We start from the raw sequence: 19,399 nt of genomic DNA, 5'->3' as shown, positions 1-19,399 counted from the left end.
TATTTAGGTTGATTAATCAAAATTTATCTTTGATCTAAAAGCACTATGCATCACATCGATTATACTTGAGTTTCCTAACCTAATTTACAACCAATAAAGGATGGTCAATAGCCTCTAAATATTACTTAAGGAATTGATGGAATCATTCTTCTAGTTAGCTATAATGGGTTTGGTTATGTTTTATTACCATTGTTATTAATTCTAATTTGGTTATCACATTATTCTTTCAAGTTATATATATAATCAAAAATTGAGTTCACCTCGATATTTCTCGTGAGAAAATTGTGTAATTAAATTCTAATCACGGTTAGAAAGGTGGAAGGATAAAGAAACTTAAAAGCTAGTTATAAATTTACTAAAAACTTTCTAAAAATGTAGAGAAATGGCAATTTAGGAACACAGAAAAGAAAATATAAATGCAGGACTAAATTTCATGGTAACCTGAGATAAATTGTTTCTCAATATAATTATTTTCATTAATTTGCATAATTTTAATATAAATATAAAAAAAATTGGGATAGATTTTGTTTTGAATTGAATGAAGAGTTTTATGAAATTATTTAATAATAATTAAAAAAAAACTATTAACTTTACATGTGAAATGTTTGTCATAAATCTTCCTATGAAAGTTAATTTGGGAAGTGTCTGTTCATGTTTTTACTTATGCCTTTAATATGATTGATAATGTTAAGGATGAAAAGTGTTGGTTAATGTTTTTTTTAATGTATTTAATATGATTGATAATGTTAAGGATAACAATAACTTGAATGTGATCATGATCCTTCACCAAATTTGAAGAAAATTACTATAATGTAAACTTTTGTCCAATTTTATTGATCATTATTCTATGTATGAGTATAACATCTTAAAAGTGTAGATTATGCTTAATTTTGTTATATTTGTTTTTCATTATTTATTATTTGAAAAAACATGTTTACCATAATTTATTATTTTATTATTTGATAAAAATATTATTCCATTTATTATTTTATTATTTGATAAAAATATTATTCCATTTATTATGAGCAAAAATATTTTCTCTTGATTCATGATTTTGTATAGTCATAATTTTTTATTCGAATTAAAAATTTATATAATTTTTATTCTATTTTTTTCATTAAAAAATAATATTTATTTTTTCTTAATTGAATCAGAATTTGAACTAAGTTGTTGGATGGTTTTCTTATTCCCTAATCACTTACTTGATGATACGTGCACCACAATATACTCCCATTTTACCCTTTCATTGGTGTGCAATTTGTTTTTTTTTTTTCAGAGAGAAAATCATAATGGATTATATTAAGAAAATATAAAGATCTAAATACATGCTGAATGCTGAGTGAGAACTGTTGGGAACAGTCCAACAAAGATTCCATATGAAAATGAGGAGCATGAAAAGCATAAGAAACCACATAAAATGTATAAGTCCAGATGAAAGCCAATTGAGGATCCCAGATAGCTGAAAAGCCCGAAACGACCAATTGGAGGGATCATATTGCAGAGAAAAAAATTGCTCTTCATATGGCAGATATGAAGGAAAAGCGCCTGAGCTTAAACCAAGGGGGGCAAGAAGCCCATTATAGAAGTCAAAATGGAGGCCAAAGGCCTGTCAGAATTCTTGAAAATACTGTCGTTCCTCCACGACCATAGGAACCAGCAGGTAAGAACAAAAAGGGAGCGCCGGGAGGAACATTGGAGTACACTTCGCTTAAACCAACTAGAACTAGGATGGTGATACATCTGATCCAAATTGCAAATCATCAACCGACTATAAATCACACATCTATTTCGAAGAAAAAAACAGCAAAGAGGCTACTTCTTATGTGCCGATTTAATTGTGAAGATTGTTTGAACAATGGCGAGACCCAGTATAGCAATTGCCCCCACCGTTGCTAAAGCTTTCCAGTACGATGAGAAATGGTCCCGCACAAGCTCTGCAAACTGGACCCTAATTTTATCTCTGTAGTGCTTATTCACACTTTCTTTCAATGGGACAAAGAGATCTGCCATATTCGCGATCCCAACATCCTTGCATAAACCGTTGAATAGGTCGGCAACCTCTTTGTCACTCCCAATCAGTTTTGTAAGGATTCCCATTGATCTGAGCAATGCCACGTCTTCTCGCGAGTCGATCAAGTCGTCCATGAGATTCACGTAACTACTCACGAAATTGCGTTCTGATGGCTTGCACATCTCCCAAGCGATTAAGTTACGGAATAGTACCTCTGTGCCGTATGTGATATAGACCACAGGAAGATAAATTATGGCCCTCTTCTGGTCGAACGTAATCCCACTTATGCCTCCATTGCATGGTCGAAATTTGATCCCAACATTTTTTAGTTCTACTGCAGTAGGGATGCTTTCGCAGTCAGCATCCAGTGCTTTATGTTTGCCTTGGAGCATTAGAAGGCAATAGCCAATACAACTTTTAATTGAGAGGGGATGCTCAGCTTGATATGGCTCAACATCGGAAAACTGATATGGTGTGCAATTTGTTATTGAGTAAAGCATTTGTCAAAATTATTCCTTGCATAGTAAATGTAGTTACAATATTGATTTTTGTTTATTGCTTGTACATCAATTTTTTTTTGATAACGTTGACTTCTCTCTTATTAGCTTAGTCATGGTAATAGTTGTAATTCAATGCATGGCATGCATTGTGTATACCTACGATCATACTTGCATATGTTTAATTAATGGCTTGTCTTGTGAATGGCAAAAGGATTGGTAATTAATAAGTGCCCAGTTTTTCTTTGCATATATTTAATAGGAAATTGTTGTATATATATTTATTATTTAAATAAAAGTATTATTTGAGTTTTAAGTGAAAGAAAATTAGGATTTAAAAATGGCATTTTCTCCCAAGTTTGACAAAGATTTTAATCTTTGAGTGGTTTTTAAAAGCAAAATAATATGGGTTTTTTTAATTAGTTTTTTGTTTTATTAGGAAGAATGGATATCACAATGGTAGAGTGTGATTGGAAAAATTGGTTATATTTATTCCATGTATCGTCATAATTTGGTATTGTATTTTATGTGTTTGTAAATGTTTGAATATGTTTTATGTTGATTTTGGGCATCACATGTGAATATAGGTCTGCAAAATTTTTCTCTTATATTACAATATATGGTATGGATCAACATGAATTTTGGTAGAGAATAACTTTACATGGATATGAAAACACCAACAAAATATCTGAAGGATTGATATTGAAATTTAAGATATATTATCTATTTATTAGAGTTGTATGATGCCTTTTTAGTCAAATTTGTATTATTTTGACTATTGCACTTGAACTCACGAAGAAAATAGATTGCACTTATTGTGTTTGAGTATGATCATTTGAGATTGTTTATATTATAAAGGTGAAGTTTATACTATTTTATTTTTGTACAAACATTAGAAATTAACTTGTTATGACCTAGTATCTATTTATACTACTAAAGACGACACTCAAATGAGTCCTTTTGGTACATTTCATTAATGATGGAATGACAATAAAGAGCTTGTTTCTTTCTACATATAGATATGATTTAGGTAAAGAACATAGAGTCCTTTTGTTGAGATAAGTGGTGGAATAAGGATTGTAGCCTTGTATCTAGGTATTCTTGTGATGTTGTTTTGTAACATCTTGAACGGGATTATGAAATGAAATTGATTGTATGTTAAATGGTTAGATTTCCAAGCTCTTTGAAATCAATATATTGCATTAAGATTAAGATACAACAGTCGACAACATAATGGCTTTTGTGTTTAATTTTCATGTTTATTAACCTTCTAAATCATGAGGTTGATACCTTCATAAATATGTTCAATATCCATAATGACTAGTGAATGATATATAAATCTACTAATGATGTTTCAACAATTACGATTGGTTAGTGACATTGTTTAAAAGGGGCATGATGATGTAGCATACATTCTATATAGATTAACATCTAAATTTCATTCATGTCCATGTTTACGCATCAAATACTAAATCCATTATCTTAGAACATAGCCATTTATATAAACCAAAAATTGTTAATGCTAAGTCTTATAAGCAATACAAATCTAAAAATCTCACTGATGTCTCTATCTCCTAAATCAATATTATGGTAAATATATTGTCTAAGCTAGCTCATACTAAGTCCATGAGTTATAAGAAAATAAGTTAAAACACTGAGATACAACAACTACATCAATTACTATTCATATTGTGATACAATTCCTCATAAGGAGGTTGACCAATCACAACATATTGTAGATATGCATGTGAACATGGGCCATTGATGACATCCCATGCATTATGATAGGAATATATTTCCATAATGAACACAATGGGTGAATTTATTATTAGCTACCTAAATGAAATATTATTGGTATTTAAAAAAAACAATGTAGTGTGCAAAAGGAATCATTAAGATGGATCAAGGGTGTTGTTGTGCACTAAAGTTTCCTTAGGAACTAACTACAAGAAATACAAAGCCTTTACCTCAGAAAAGGGAATACTGTAGGAAATTTCATATCAAAGTTCTGAGTATATAGAATATAATTTTGTGTATAGATAGTGTTGATAAATGTGTGTAATTTATCATAAATAATAATCTTTGATATTTTGTTATTAAAAAAATATTTTGATTTTGTCTATATTTTGAGGAAATCCTTACAAATTCCTACAAAGTAATCTTATATTCAAGACCAACTTGATAAAATTGGCACAAACATAGAATACTTGTTTGGAAAGTGTTCATGATCACAATGTGCTTAGCAAAATAAAAGTGAATGTGAACCAATCATTTTTAGTTTTCAAATCAATTGGAAACACTTATATATTTTAGATTATCTAAATAATTTTAATATAATTTTATATATATTACGTAAATAAACATATATATTTTGTAGCAGCCCTTGGTTGATTTTCCATGTAAATAAAATAAGGCCAAGGTCATGAGACACATATTCCATGTTGAATGGTGGGCAAAAATTATAGTGGGAAACACTTGTGGATTAATGATGGCTATGGAAATTGACAAAGGCATTGGAAAAGGCAAAGAGGTAATATTTGACATTTAATTATCAAAATAAAGGAAAATAGGAGAAAAGGAAGGTGAAGAGACACGAATTTGCAAACAAGGGAAATTAGAGGGAAAATGAAGAAAAATGAAGAAAAAAGAGACAACAATGATAAAAAGGCATTAGAGAATCAGTTCACAAGTTTTGGTGAGTACAACCTTTTTTCAGCTCAGTTTTGGCTCTCTCCATTCATTCTCTCTCTCATACACTCTTTCACACTTTGAGTATTCTTGGCGAATGCTTGGAGCACTCTAGCATTCACTTAGATTTGGAGAAAAAAAGGCAAAGGAAAGCAAGAAAGTGTAAGGGAATAGTTGGATCAACAACTACAACAGGATTACCTTACAAGTAACAGGTTGCACGTGAGAGTTCCTAGTTGATTTTTGGATGCATGGTATATGCATGTGGTTCCTTGGTTATGTGTTGTCATTGGCATGGAGATTTGCCTAGATTGAGAATGGTTTCAACCTTTCCTTGCTATTTCCTAGATAGAAATGGTGTTGTGGGTTTATCACTTATTTTTCTGATTGGTGCTCAGGTTCCCTATGCTTGTGGGTTGGAACAAACACTCTAGAAGCCCTGGAATAGTTTGGGTTGAGTTAATAGTTCATGGAGCCTGCAAGTTGGGGAAAATGCTCTCGAGCCTTGTGGGTTGAGTTACTAGTTCCTGGATCTCTAGACTACTTGGGTAGAGACTGATTTGGTTGATGTTAGTGATTTATGGACCATATAGGTGAGATCACTGTGGTTGAGGGTTGAGGTGGTTTGGTCTCTTGAAGCCCTGGTTTTCTAATGTTTTGGTTTGACCCATGAGATCCTGCATTCATGCTTGGAATATGGTGTGGGGGTGATTGGCTAAAAGAGAGATTTGGTTCAGCCCAATCTATGGTTTGGTGGTACATGGAAGTCCTTGACTTGGTTGGCATTTTCAGATGTTAATATGAGATATTTTCCTATTGTGATCCATAAGCATTTGTGTAGGAATTTACAAGGTAAGTTCCTCAGACAGAACACCAAAGGAAACCGCTCACAAACAGATCACAGATCAATACAATAGTATTCTTGACATGGTTAAAACCCTCAAATAGGGAAACAATCCATGGCCTGAGCCAATGCGACCACTTCAGGCAATTTATTAATAAAGGAAAGAAAATTTACATAAGCTTCTCTCATGAATGGTCATGCTACAAATGACCCTCCATGCTCTTTAAATAGAGATCATGGACCAATCAGGTGTTAAGCCACGAATCAAGTATTGATAATACCAAGGAGAGAATGAACCATCGGATCACTTCATGTCTAGAACATACATGATCATTGGATTGTAAGTTACAAAAGTATATAGTAAAGAAACACACTTTACCCAACTCTACACTAGAACAAGTTATACTTAACTATTTCCTATGTGTCGGAAAATCTTAACATCCCCCCTTAAGAACAACTTGGGATAGGATTGAAGGATGTAAAAATATGACACAATAGGAGAAGGAAGGAGGCATTAGAACCTATACCCCCTTAGTGACAACTTCCTAAACTCCAACCATAAATCAAAGTTTAGTAAACTTCGCCTCTATGAGAGCCTTTGTAAATATGTCTGCAACTTGATCATCAGTTGAACAATATTGCACTTCAAGAACATGGTCATGAATGAGCGTTTTGATGAAGTGCATGTGTAGTTCAATGTGTTTGTTGCACTGATGTTTGACTGGATCTTTGCATAGTTGAATGGAACTTTGATTATCACACCAAAATATAGTTTGATGTTGCTGCTGAAAACCAAACTCTGACAGGATCTGACGAAGCCATAGGGCTTCCTTACTAGTTTCTATGACGCCACGATACTCTGCTTCTGCTGAAGAAAGAGAATTGCCACTTTGTTTCTTGCAAGCCCATGTAATAGGTCCAGAACCAAGAGTGAAGACATAACCTGTAGTAGACTTTCGATCATCAGGGTCACCAACCCAATCGGAATCAGTGAAACCAACCAATAAAGGAGATGCTTCCGCACTGTAATGAATCCCAAACTGAACTGTACCTTGAACATAATGAAGTATTATTTTAGTTTCTTTCTAATGAATTTCATGTGGGTTTTGCATAAACTGAGAAATAAGGCCAACAACAAAGGAAAGGTCAGGACGGGTATGGGTCAGATACAAAAGTTTTCCTACAAGCTGACAGTATAAGGTAGCATCAACTTTAGGGGAAGTACAAGTGACTGAAAGTTTGGCTCCAGACTGAAAGGAAGAAGGGGCTGGCTTATAGTCTTCCATGTGAAAATGGCGTAGAAGATCACAGGCATACTTGGACTGAGATTTCTTAATCCGACATACAAGGCTGGAGTCTGTTTGTAGGAAGCCAGTAGTTTGTTCCACATAGATTTCTTCATGCAAGTCCCCATGCAAGAAGGAAAATTTAACATCCATATAATGGACTTCCCATTTGAAAGAGGTAGCAAGGGAAAGAAAAAGGTGGATAGAGTTCATTTTGGCAACAAGGGAGAAGGTTTCAGTATAGTCAATGCCTTCAACTTGTGAAAAACCCTTAGCAACAAGACGAGCTTTATGTTTATCAACTTTTCCATCCGGTCCTTACTTGGTTCTGTAAACCCATTTTCATCTAACAAGCTTTTGTCCCTTTGGAAGAGGAATAAGATCCCATGTATCATTTGCCAATAATGAACGATATTCTTCATTCATAGTTGTGTCCCAATCTGGATGGCCTAAAGCTTTTGCAAAGGTGTTAGGATCATAATTTGCTGAAGCTTGAGCCAGTAAAGAAGAGGCTCTATCGAACTGAGAACATGTACGTCACTGATATGTAGGATCACCTTCAAGAGCACCTTTTGCATCCCGAGTAGCATAGACCCATTTTGGAAGCTGAGGAGCTGAAGGAGGATCCTGAGAAGGTGGGGGAGGATTGTCATCCTCATTGTCATCATCTGAAGAAGAAATATTTTCAGAAGTAGAAGGGATAGAGAGAGGTGGCACATCCACCGAACTAGGCTCATAGGCCAATATATTTTCAACAAACTTTACATCTCTTCTAATGATAACATTTTTGGACTTAAGTGTAATAAGTCTATATCCATTAACATCTTCAGAATATCCAACAAAAATACATTTTTCACTCTTAGGTTCTAAAGCTTTATGTTTCTCATCTGGAATATGGGCCCATGCTTCACTTACAAAAACATGAAAGTGACTTACATCTGGTTTAATTAAGCTCCATGCTTCTTCTAGAGCGATATTCTTTAAAACATTAGTAGGAGTGCCATTTACTATGAAATTTGCACAATTAATTGCGTCTGCCCAAAAATTAAGACTAAGTCCTTTAGATTGAAGCATACAATTAGCAATTTCCTTTAAGGTGCGATTCTTCCTTTCAGCTACACCATTTTGTTGTGGAGTATATGGAGCAGTATGTTGCATTTGAATTCCATCCTCAATGCAAAAGTTGATGAATTTGTTGCTAACATATTCTCCGCCATTATTAGATCTTAGCTTAAGAATTTTATGTCTAGATTGTTTTTCAACAAAGGCCTTAAAGGCCAAGAACATGTTAAATACTTCACTCTTGAGTTTTAAGAAGTATACCCAAGTGCGTCTGGAGAAATCATCAATGAAAGTTAAGAAATACTTGTAGCCAGAGAATGAAACAACTGGAAGTGGACCACATAAATCACTATGCACAAGCTGTAAAGGGGTTGAGGCATGCCAAGAGGCATGTTTTTCAAAACTATCACGATGATGTTTTCCGAGTACACATCCGAAACAAACACCATCTCTGCAAGATACCATAGGAAGACCTGTCACCATATTTTCTTTACATAGATTTTGAAGGGAGCGATAGTTTAAGTGACCAAATCGCTCATGCCAAAGTTTGCTCACTTCATCATTATGAGCAACAAATACCGAGGGAAGAGTTGATGACCCAAAATTGTTAAAATTATACAATCTTGTAGAATCATTAGCAACGCCAGTAGCTAAAATCTGGCTAGGATCTCTTAGGTCCTTAATTACAACATCATGAGGTGAAAATTCAATGGTTTTACCTTCACTTATATAAGTTATCTGATATATAGATAAAAGGTTGCAGGATAAGGTTGGAACACATAGTACATAATCAAATTGACCATTGTCTAGATGAATAGTTCCAGTCCCTACAACACTAAGAGATCTATCATCACTAACATATATATTTTTGGTGTTACAATCGTTTAAAGAAGAAAACATGGCTTTATTTTTGGCCATGTGATGAGAATCTCCAGAATCAATGAGCCACTCATGAGAATGAGAAGAAGAATATGCATTAAGTGCATAACTAGACCGAGATGCTTGACGACCACATGCAGAAAGTGCTATTTTTGAAGATGAAGTTGAAGTTAAAGAATGATCCAAATGGATGTTATGCTTCTTCATCGCTGCTTCCAAGGCTTACATCTTCTTAAAGCATTTGGACTCTAAGTGGCCATCTCGATTACAAAAGTTGCAATGTTTATCAGTCTTCTTCCCTTTTTATTTATTTGCCTTATCATTTTGTTGAATTGATTTTTCATTTTGAGGCTAAAATTGCTTAGGACCCTTGTTTGGTTTAGGACCATTCTTTTTAGGATACTGCTTCTTAGGATTCTTTGAATTTGGTTGTTGCTGGGCGGCTAATGTTTTCTTAGTAGAGTTTTTAAGATTAAAAAGACCAAGATGTAAGAGTTTTTCTTGTTCTCTTATTAAAGAATCACAAAAGGCATCAAAAGAGGGGGACTTGTATTCTTGTCCTTGAGAAATGAAGGCTTCTCTAGTAGAATGGAAGGTGGAAACAAACACAAAGTAGGTTGGTCCCAACTTAGTAAGAATGGAATAGATAAGGCTACCATCTTATTTCTTAACCTTAACACCTTCTAAGAGAAGTCTAAGGGTCTTAAACTTGAACAAAAAATCTTCAATGGAAGAAAAATTATTGGGGTCCAACGTAAGCAACTCATTTTTGAGTTGATGGGCTCTAATTTCATTTTTAATTCCAAAAAACTTTAGTGAGTTGTTTCATTGCTTCATTAGGGGTATCAAGTTCTGCGATATGGAATCTAAGGTATGGAGAAATAGACATCCCTATCAACCCACGTGCTTGATCTTTCCTATTTTCCCGTTTGGATACCTTATCTTCATCTTTAGGTTTAGTTTCTTGGCCTGAGGCTATTTTGTAAAGACCTTTACTTCTGAGTAAATCTACAATGTAGGACCATCATTGGAAGTAGTTAGTGTTGTCAAGAATAACTTGGCGTGAACTTTCCATTTTAACAAAAACTAAAGTTGTAGATGTTGAAACTAAGTGTTCCAATAGAAATATATCGAAAAATTAGGCCGATTAAAAAAAACAGCTCTAAAAACAGCGTCTGGATGAAGAAGTTATGGCTTTTTTAAGAAAAATTTGTTGAAGATGCCGACGAAGTGCGTGAATGTGTGGAAATGAATGGTAATGTTATATTTAAAAAAAAAAATCCCCCCCCCTTTCCAAACTTAATCTAATTAGCTCACTTTAAAAAACAAATTATGTGACCCACTTTTATAAATAAGTGAAAGTCACTTTTACAATGGTACTTTATGAGCTACCCACTAAATTGTAACTTAAATAAAAGATAAAGAGACTTTAGAATTATAAGTGACTCACTTTTTATAATGGGTGAGAACACTTTTACATAAAGTAACTTTAAAACATAAGTTACATGTGCTTTTTGAAAAAGTAACTCAACAAAAAAGAAAGACTTGAACCCAAGACCTCAATTCTCATAAAGCAACTTTGGACCAAATGAGCTAGTTTAAAAGGTTAGTAATTTTTTGAAAAGAGGAAGGGGTTTTTTTTTCTTGGTGACTGAAGCTTTGGGTTGCGTGCTTACTTGAATTTATTTTTTTTTGCCTACAAAACAAAAAACCACACAACCCAACACAAACATACAAAAAAAAACCAAACCTTATGGCTTCAAGTTAGCTTTGCCGGAAACTAAATATTTTCCTCACTGTTTTTGATTTTCCGAGATCACACTAAGGCGCGGCGGAAAAGAGCATACGCATAAGAAAAATCCTTCATTTTTGTTTCTGATTTTCCCAGATCGCACAGAGTTGTGGGGCAAAGAGCATACGCAGAAATAAAAGGTATAGATTCTGTAATAAAAAATAGAGAGGTAAATAAACCGAAATAAACAGAGAGATAAATAACTAAAATTGCAAATAAATATTGTATACCTCCAGATCTTAAAATGACGTAGCTAAGGCTACTGGAAACCTTTTCGCGTAAAACGAAAGGGGTTCCTCACTGGAATAGATGCTCTTAACACAATAAAGCAATCCTCTTGGCCTGAAAGCAGTCAAAAACAGTAGATCTAGTAAACGATAGTTAGATGCAGTTGTACCGGCTTCCGATTTGGATCACCAATGGATGCGGCTCTCAAATAGCTCTGATACCATGTAGGAATTTACAGGGTAAGTTCCTTAGACAGAACACCAAAGGAAACTGCTCACAAACAAATCACAGATCAATACACTAGTATTCTTGACGTGGTTAAAAACCTCAAAGAGGGAAACATTCCATGGCCTGAGCCAACGCAGCCACTTTAGGCAATTTATTAATAAAAGAAAGAAAAATTACATAAGCTTCTCTCATGAACGGTCACGCTACAAATGACCCTCCATGCTCTTTAAATAGAGATCATGGACCAATCGGGTGTTAAGCCACGAATCAAGTGTCGGTAATACCGAGGAGAGAATGAACCGTCAGATCACTTCATGTCTAGAACATATCGTGAACGTCAGATTGTAAGTTACAAAAGTACATAATAAAGAAATACACTTTACCTAACTCTACACTAGACCAAGTTATACTTAACTATTTCCTATGTGTCGGAATATCCTAACAATTTGTAGTAATTATGCTGGTGGTTTTATGGTTGATTTGCCATCGTTTACATTATGTTTATATGTTGGTTATACACTGGTTATATAATGTATTTTTATGTAAGGCCATTGACATGTTTTGATAAGTCATTGAATGGTTGATGAATGCATGGGCTAACATGTACCAACCTCGAGTTAAAATTTCATGTAATAAAGTTAATAAATGAACAATAAGACCGAGGTCATGGGACACTTATTCCAAGTTGAATGTTGAGTTAAGTATCCTAGTGGGCATCACTTATTGTGTATTATGGCTAAGGGGAAATTGACAAAGGAAATGGAAAAGGCTTTGAAAAGCAAAAAAGGCATTATTGGTATTTTATTTATGAAAATAAAGAAAAATAGGAGGAAATGGAGGTGAAAGGTCACAGGTTGCATGTATTCTATGTTTGTGCTATTTTTTAATGAAAGGAGCTATCAGTGGAATTTAATAATTGTATTGTATATATTTATAATTTTTAATGAAAGGAGCTATCAATGGAATTTCATAATTGTCTACTTGTAATCTGATCTGAATTATTTTTCCAGGCAAAATTGACTCTTGGGAAGTTGGGCCCACTACCTTGGACAAGGTGTTGCCTTGAAAATCTAAAGTAGTTTAGTTGTGTGCTTGTTTCTTGGAATTTCAATTGTTGTTTCTTAAAGTAAATTTCCTTTTTTAAAGTAATTTTTTGTCTGCTGCATTTTCCAGATTTTTTGTTTCCTTCAATTTTTAGATTTATATTAATTTAATGCTCTAGATTAGCATTTGAATTTTGTTGGGTGCAATAGGTTAAATTTTAAATTCAGCAAGGTGTGGTCTAATTTAGTATTGGTTTAAGTTGTGTGATTAGTATAATTATTTTTCCTGTCATTTACTTTCTGCATTTTAAATTTAACATTGTTATTCAAGTCTTACATTTTATTTCTTGTTGAATGAGCTTGACAGCGTAGAACACAATCACATAGAACCAGTGTTAGCTGTTGGTAGTTGCTTGCATATATTTTGTAGTGTGCATTAAAACAAAATGACGTTCCTTAGGTTGATAATTTTTTTTGTTTTTTGCTGAATTAAGCGTCGGACCTTCTGTTCAAATTGATAATAAAAACATATTACAATATGTACAAATAAGATGTGGGCCACAAATAGCCTAGGAAACCGAGCCTAAGGCCTGCTGACCGGGCTTAGGGCCCACAAAACATGACGTCGAAACCGCAAAGGATGATTGAGCGCTAAGACCATTCGATCTGTCAATGGAGATCTGACGATCAAGAACAATATCAGAATGCTAACAAGCTCACTCTTTAACTCTTGAATCGGACCCAATAAGCATTTAAAGGCCGCTCTATAAAAATTTTGGGTCTGATTTGGCTGATAACCCTCACGCATGTAGTCTGCTCGAAATCCACAAGATGCAAGCGAATTGCACTGGTCTGAGTAACTTGCTCGATTTTTAACACTGCTTCCAGACCCAAAGTCTAATAAAGCTACCGTTAAAGGTGATTGCGGGTCTGTTTGGCTTGATAACCACCTTGTTATTTGCCACGCGGATTTGATAAGATCACTGCTATTTCTCCTAACTGCGTGCACTTTAACCAAGCTTCCTGCATAGCCAATGAAAAGGTGACTTGTAGTATAATCCAAATTCTTGTTAGTACTTGTGCCATCAATCGAAACCCGCCCGAGAACCTTGGGTTTGTAGAGTTCTGGGCACATATTCCTGCCTGAGGGCTGGACCTTCTTTTCGTATATATCCCTAAACTGCTGCTTCAAGTGGACTGTAATTCAACTATTTCCAGAAGTCTACAACTTGCTAGTATCCCCTGCTCTAATAGAGCTCCCGGTCCGCGTTCACCTATCTGAGACACTCTTCCTTCAATCTACCCTGGGGGGTCTCTATCCATTTATATCTATTGTTGCTTTTAGCACAGAGTACTCCTTCATTAGCTAAGATGTCCGCTAATTTGTTGGATGTTTGGTGCACATGAGTGAAACTTAGGGTTCTCATGTTCTGCAGGTGGGATTGAATCTTTTGATAGAATTTCATAAGCTTCTAATGTCTTGAAACTTTTTCCAGAGCTGAGCCATAGCAAATTTTATTGACCGAAATGATAATCAATTTAGAATCAGCTTCAATTATAATGTTATGAAGATTTGAGTCCCTCAGGATTTCTAAGCATTTCTCAAGGGCCATGAGCTCTTCCATATTGTTTGTGGCTTTCCCCAAATTACTGTGAAAGATGATTTCTATACAACCCTTATCATCCCTTATCACTCCTCCGTAACCAGCCATGCCCGAGTTTCCTTTTGAGGCCCCATCAATATTGCATTTTCATAAAACCTTGCGGGGGAGGTTGCTAGAAGTCCTTATCTGCAATTATATGATTTGCATTTATGTTTTTTCCTTGTGGGATAAGCCCCTGCAGACCCAACTGTAGTAGTATCTGCACATCAGTATTTGTAGGGTGGTTCTCAGGGGGGTTTTTAATGAGGGTTCCTACCGTCTCCTTGAGTTGTCTTAAAATCTGTGCCATGATGATATAGGAAGAACCTTTCCTGTTTTTGAATATTCTATTGTTGCGTTCTTTCCAGACATCCTAGATTAGAAAGCTTGGAGCTAAAGCCCAAGCTTTGTTGATTGTTTCATTATCAGAGAAATTTTTTCTCTACTTCTTTAAGGTGTTGGTAATGCTACCCATGTCCCTGTCTGTTTGTCTGAATATTGAAGCAATCTAATTCCGCAATGAGGATGTAAATGGGCAGAGGTTGAGAAGGTGATCCATAGTTTCTTCTTGTGATTCACATAGTTGGCATTTAAATGTACCAGATACCCCTCTTTTCCTAAGGTTTTCCTAGGTTAGAATTTTTTTATGCTGCACTAACCACATGAACAGTTTGATTTTCATCCAGCTTTGGTTCTGCCATAGGTCCTTCCATACCCAATCAGGGTTTGTAAAGTCAAGCCCAAGGGCTATGCGCTTGGCCTCTTTGAGGTTAAAGGTGCCTTCATTGTTATTGCCCCATCTCAGCTGGTCTAAATTTGCTGATATCAGAATCTTCCTCTGTTCCAGGATGGTTGTTAGAGCTTCTACCTGTGCCTTCAAGGGGGAGTTATCACTATAAACCAGGTTCTTCCATATCCTCCATTTTCCTTCGCTATTTTCCTGATCCTAGAATTCATTTACTCTGAGTAACCTTTTGTTGTCAGTATCGTTCTTGAGATTTGCAAATTCTTCTCTTAATAATTTAGGTTCTTGTTGCCACTTATCCTCCCAAAACCATGCAAGGTTTCCATCTCTAATTTCCCAGAAATTGTGTTTCTAAACAATGGCTCTATTCTCCCAAGCTTTGTTCCAAATGTGGGAACCTTTGATGATCCCAGACATTCTAATGTGATCCCTGTCTTTCCAATTGTTTGCATATTTCTGTTTCCAAATTTGGGCCCAAGGGGAAGCTAAATCTTTTAGCCATCTCAACCATAGTTTTGCCCCCAAAAACTTTGTTTAGCACCTCAGGATCATCCAGTCCCAAACCTCCATGTGTCTTAGGTTTACAAATTTTTTCCCACGCTACCAAGGCCCATTTTTTTTTCTCTTCCCCTTTACCCCAAAGAAAATCTCTTTGGATATTTCTGCATAGTTACATGACTCCTTTAGGAGCTAGAAGGGCCGAAAACATAAAGATGGTGAAAGTTTGAAGGACAGCTTTTATGAGCACTAGCCGTCCTGCTAAGTTCAAGGACCTACTTGTCCATTTCCATATTTTGTCCTGTAGCTTATTAATCACAAGCTCCCAGACCATCTTGCTCAGAGGTTTGTCTGTTAGCGGTACTCCCAAATATTTGGAGGGTAGCATATCTCTTTGAAAGCCTAGAATTTTAGATATATTTCTCTGAATAGCAATGTCACTATTAAAAAAGAAAATATTTGATTTGGAGAGGCTTACCTCTATGCCCATAGCCATTGCAAAGTCTTTCAGGATCCGTTTGTAGGATAGAGCTTCCCTGACCATAGGTGTACCCTGTAGCATTGTATCATCCACAAATTGTTGATGGGTTAAAGCATTTCCATTCATGGTGAGTTTGAAACCCTGGATTTTGACTTCTGCTTTGGCAGACTTGATAGCTTGGCCTAGCCCTTCCATCATGAGAATAAAGAGGAAGGGTGAGAGAGGATCTCCTTGTCTGAGACCTCTCGTAGGATTAAAGGGCTTGGATGGCGAACCATTTAATAGGATTGAAAAACTAGAGGTAGTTACAAGGGCCATTACCCATCTTACCCAATTATGGTCAAATCCATATGCTATAAGAAATTTCCTTATGTAGGCCCAATTTAGCTTATCATAAGCCTTTTCTAGGTCAAGTTGCATAATCATTCTTGCCTGCCTATTGCTTATAAGAGAGTGAACCACCTCATGTGCTTGAATGATATTGTTGAGAATTTGTCTACCTTCGACATACCTAGTTTGGTCCTCAGATACAAGAGTTGGTAGAAGGGGTTTAAGCTTGTTGGCAATTATTTTGGAAATTATTTTATATGCCACATTGCATAATGCTATCAGTGTGAATCTGTCTAGTGTCATAGCATTGTTTTGTTTTGGAATTAAGGATATGAAAGAGGTATTGAGCGCCTTCAAAACAGTTCTATTTCTGCTAGAGTCCTCCACCACATCGAGGATATCCTACTTGACTATTCCCCAACATGCTTTAAAGAAGTCAACATTAAAACCATCCGGACCTGGCGCCTTCCCGTTTTGCATTTATTTGATGACTACGCTGACCTCCTCTTCATTCACAGGCCTATTCAGATTATAATTGTCTGCTCTTGTCACAAGCTTAGGAATATTCTTTTTGAAGTCATTAAGGAATGGTGATCTATTTAAGAGAGGTTCCTCTGCTATGTCTTGGAAATGTTGAACCAGCACAACTTCTCTTTCTTTGTGGGTATTGAGTTGATTTCCTTGAGAATCCTTGATTTTTGAGATCCTATTATGAGACCTGTGATCCATGGTGGATTTGTGAAAAAACCTTGTGTTCCTTTCTCCTTCTTTTAACCATTGTACTCTTGATTTCTGTTTCCATAATATTTCCTCTTGTTTGCATAATTCTTCCCATTCCTGTTGATGGTTGTTAGCTTGTTCCTTTCTTCCCTCGCTGAAGCCATCTGTAATGAGGATCTGATTAATTTCATGTAGCTTCCGTTCAACAACTTTTTTGGCTTCAAAAATGTTGCCAAACTCATTCTTATTCCAATATTTAAGCCTGATTTTGATATGTTTCAATCTTTTATGCAGGAGGAACATTTTAGTGCCCTGAACTTGCATATCCTCTTTCCACCATTTTTCAATATTGCTGATAAAGTCTGGATGGGTGAGCCAGATGTTTTCAAACCTGAAAGGTTTGTTTCTTGGAGTTCCTATAAAGGATGCTTCAAGTTGAACAAGCCAATGATCCGAGCCACCAAAAGGAAGTATCATCGCTGACAAGTCAAGGCCTATTAGGATAAGGTCCTCCGAGATAATGAATCTATCTAGTTTTGAGGCCACCTGAGACTCTCCTCCCCTTTTGTTATTCTAGGTAAAGATGCCATTACTTGTCTCCGTGTCTACTAGCCTCATATTGTTTATAAAATTCTGAAATGCTATGGAGTCTCTGCCTAGTGATCTGGTTCCACCTTTTTTTTCTGACAGGGACCTGATCATATTAAAGTGCCCTCCCAAAATCTAGGGGATGCTCGAATGTCTATTTCTTAGATCCTCCAGTGAAGTAAGCAGCCTGAGTTTGTCTTCAGGATTCTTTGGACCATAAACATTTGTGATTAAATAAACTTCCTTGTCCCCCAAAGGTTGAATAACCACTGATAGGTAGTTCCTAGATGCTTCAACATCAAGGATTCCTAGTTTCTGAGTGTTCCAAAGTGTGAGAATACCTCCTGTTGTTTTGTCTACTTTAACTTCTAGATATTCATATTTAGTCGTCCATTTGTTGTGTATTTCTCTTATCTTTTGTACTGAACATTTTGTTTCTTGGATGAAAATCATATCTGGTTTTTCTTCTTTCATTCTATTACTAAGATTCCTTTGTTTCCTTTTACTCCCTAGACCCCTAATATTCCATGTTGTGAGCTTCATTAAGAAATATTTGTAAATGAATAACTAGTTAGGTCTTTCATCTTACCAGAATTGATCATGAGTTTTCCACACTCTATCAGTAGCTCGTTCTGTTTTTTCCTACCTCTTTTCCTGCCTGGGTTCCTAGGAGCTAGTCTCGATGTTGCCTTCATAGTTTTCACCCCTTCGTTGTCCTGACTATCATGGTTTCTTTTGACTCCCGAACCTTTTGCCTGTGTTCTCCATAGAAACAGTTGTTGCACTCTATTGAACTCCTCTTGTGGTAGCGAATCCATTCCTTTGGTGGTTCCCTGCTCCAGGAATTTTTCCAGATCTAGATGCTCCCTATCAAGAATATCCTGCAGTTCATGATCCTCTGTTCCCACCTCGCTTGGGGTCACCTCATGGTCCTTGTCAAGTTCCATAGTGTTTAGCAGATCCTCCTTTTGTTGGTTGTTGTCATGTGTGTCCTCCATACTCTCTTCCTTTTCTTTCTCCACAGGGCTATCCTCTAGAGTTTGATTTTCTTTATCGTGCTCCTCTTCTTCTTCTAATACCTTGTATCTATTCTGACTTATCTTCTTTTCCTCGTTGATTTTCTTTTGGTACTTTCTCCCTCCTTTACCTCTATTTCCCACTTTGTTAAAGCTATCAGTTTCTTTCCTTGAGGTAGCTTTGGTTCTGCTTTCTATTTTGTTTAAGGGGCAATCCCTGAATAGATGCCCATGTTCATGGCATTTGCAGCATCTGAAAGGAACATGCTCATAGTCCACCGCTTGTACCCATTCTTCATCAAAAACTTACAGAATTAATTCATCCAGTAGAGCTCCAGAGAGGTCCATCTCTACGCATATATGGGCAAAGGAGGTATACTTTCCCTGCCTAGTGGCCTCTGATATTTTTACAAAATGCCCTAGTTTATTTCCTATTGCTTTTAATGATTCTGGCTGCCAATAATCCAGTGGTAAGGAGTAGAGCCTTACCCAAACCAGGACCGAAGTGAATGTCTCGCGCTCTGGGACAAAATTCATCACCCAAGGCCGCATATAGAGGCCTACAGTAGCATAGAAGTAGGGCCCTCCTTCAAACACCCTGTCTTTATCCTCAATGTTAGTGAAAACTACAGTGAAGAAACCCTTTGATCCAAGGTGTAGATCTATATCCCCTTTAGGTTTCCAATGATTCTTTATCCATGCCTGTAAAGCCTTATTTTTTGGCCATAACCCCATGAATTTACAAATGACTGCTTAAGTCGCCATGTGTTCCCTATGCACCTGTAGCACCGGATCAGCATTAGGAGCAGCATTTTGGAGC

General features: G+C 36.0%; 1 protein-coding gene across 1 annotated transcript; it reads right to left on the bottom strand.

The window, feature by feature from the left end:
• Positions 1–1,812: 1,812 nt before the first annotated feature.
• LOC149170232 (putative UPF0481 protein At3g02645) lies at positions 1,813–2,403 on the bottom strand. The gene has a single exon (XM_089425485.1). It carries the CDS (start codon positions 2,401–2,403, stop codon positions 1,813–1,815), a length of 591 nt encoding a protein of 196 aa, XP_089281611.1.
• Between the last annotated feature and the right edge of the window lie 16,996 nt (positions 2,404–19,399).

This window comes from Pinus tabuliformis, chromosome 4_2, assembly GCF_031772625.1.
Source record: "Pinus tabuliformis cultivar Carrire ecotype Pingquan chromosome 4_2, CPIR1, whole genome shotgun sequence".
Lineage (NCBI taxonomy): Eukaryota > Viridiplantae > Streptophyta > Pinopsida > Pinales > Pinaceae > Pinus > Pinus tabuliformis.
The sequence above is the reverse complement of the archived record's forward strand: the minus strand, read 5'-3'. Positions and strand labels throughout refer to the sequence as shown.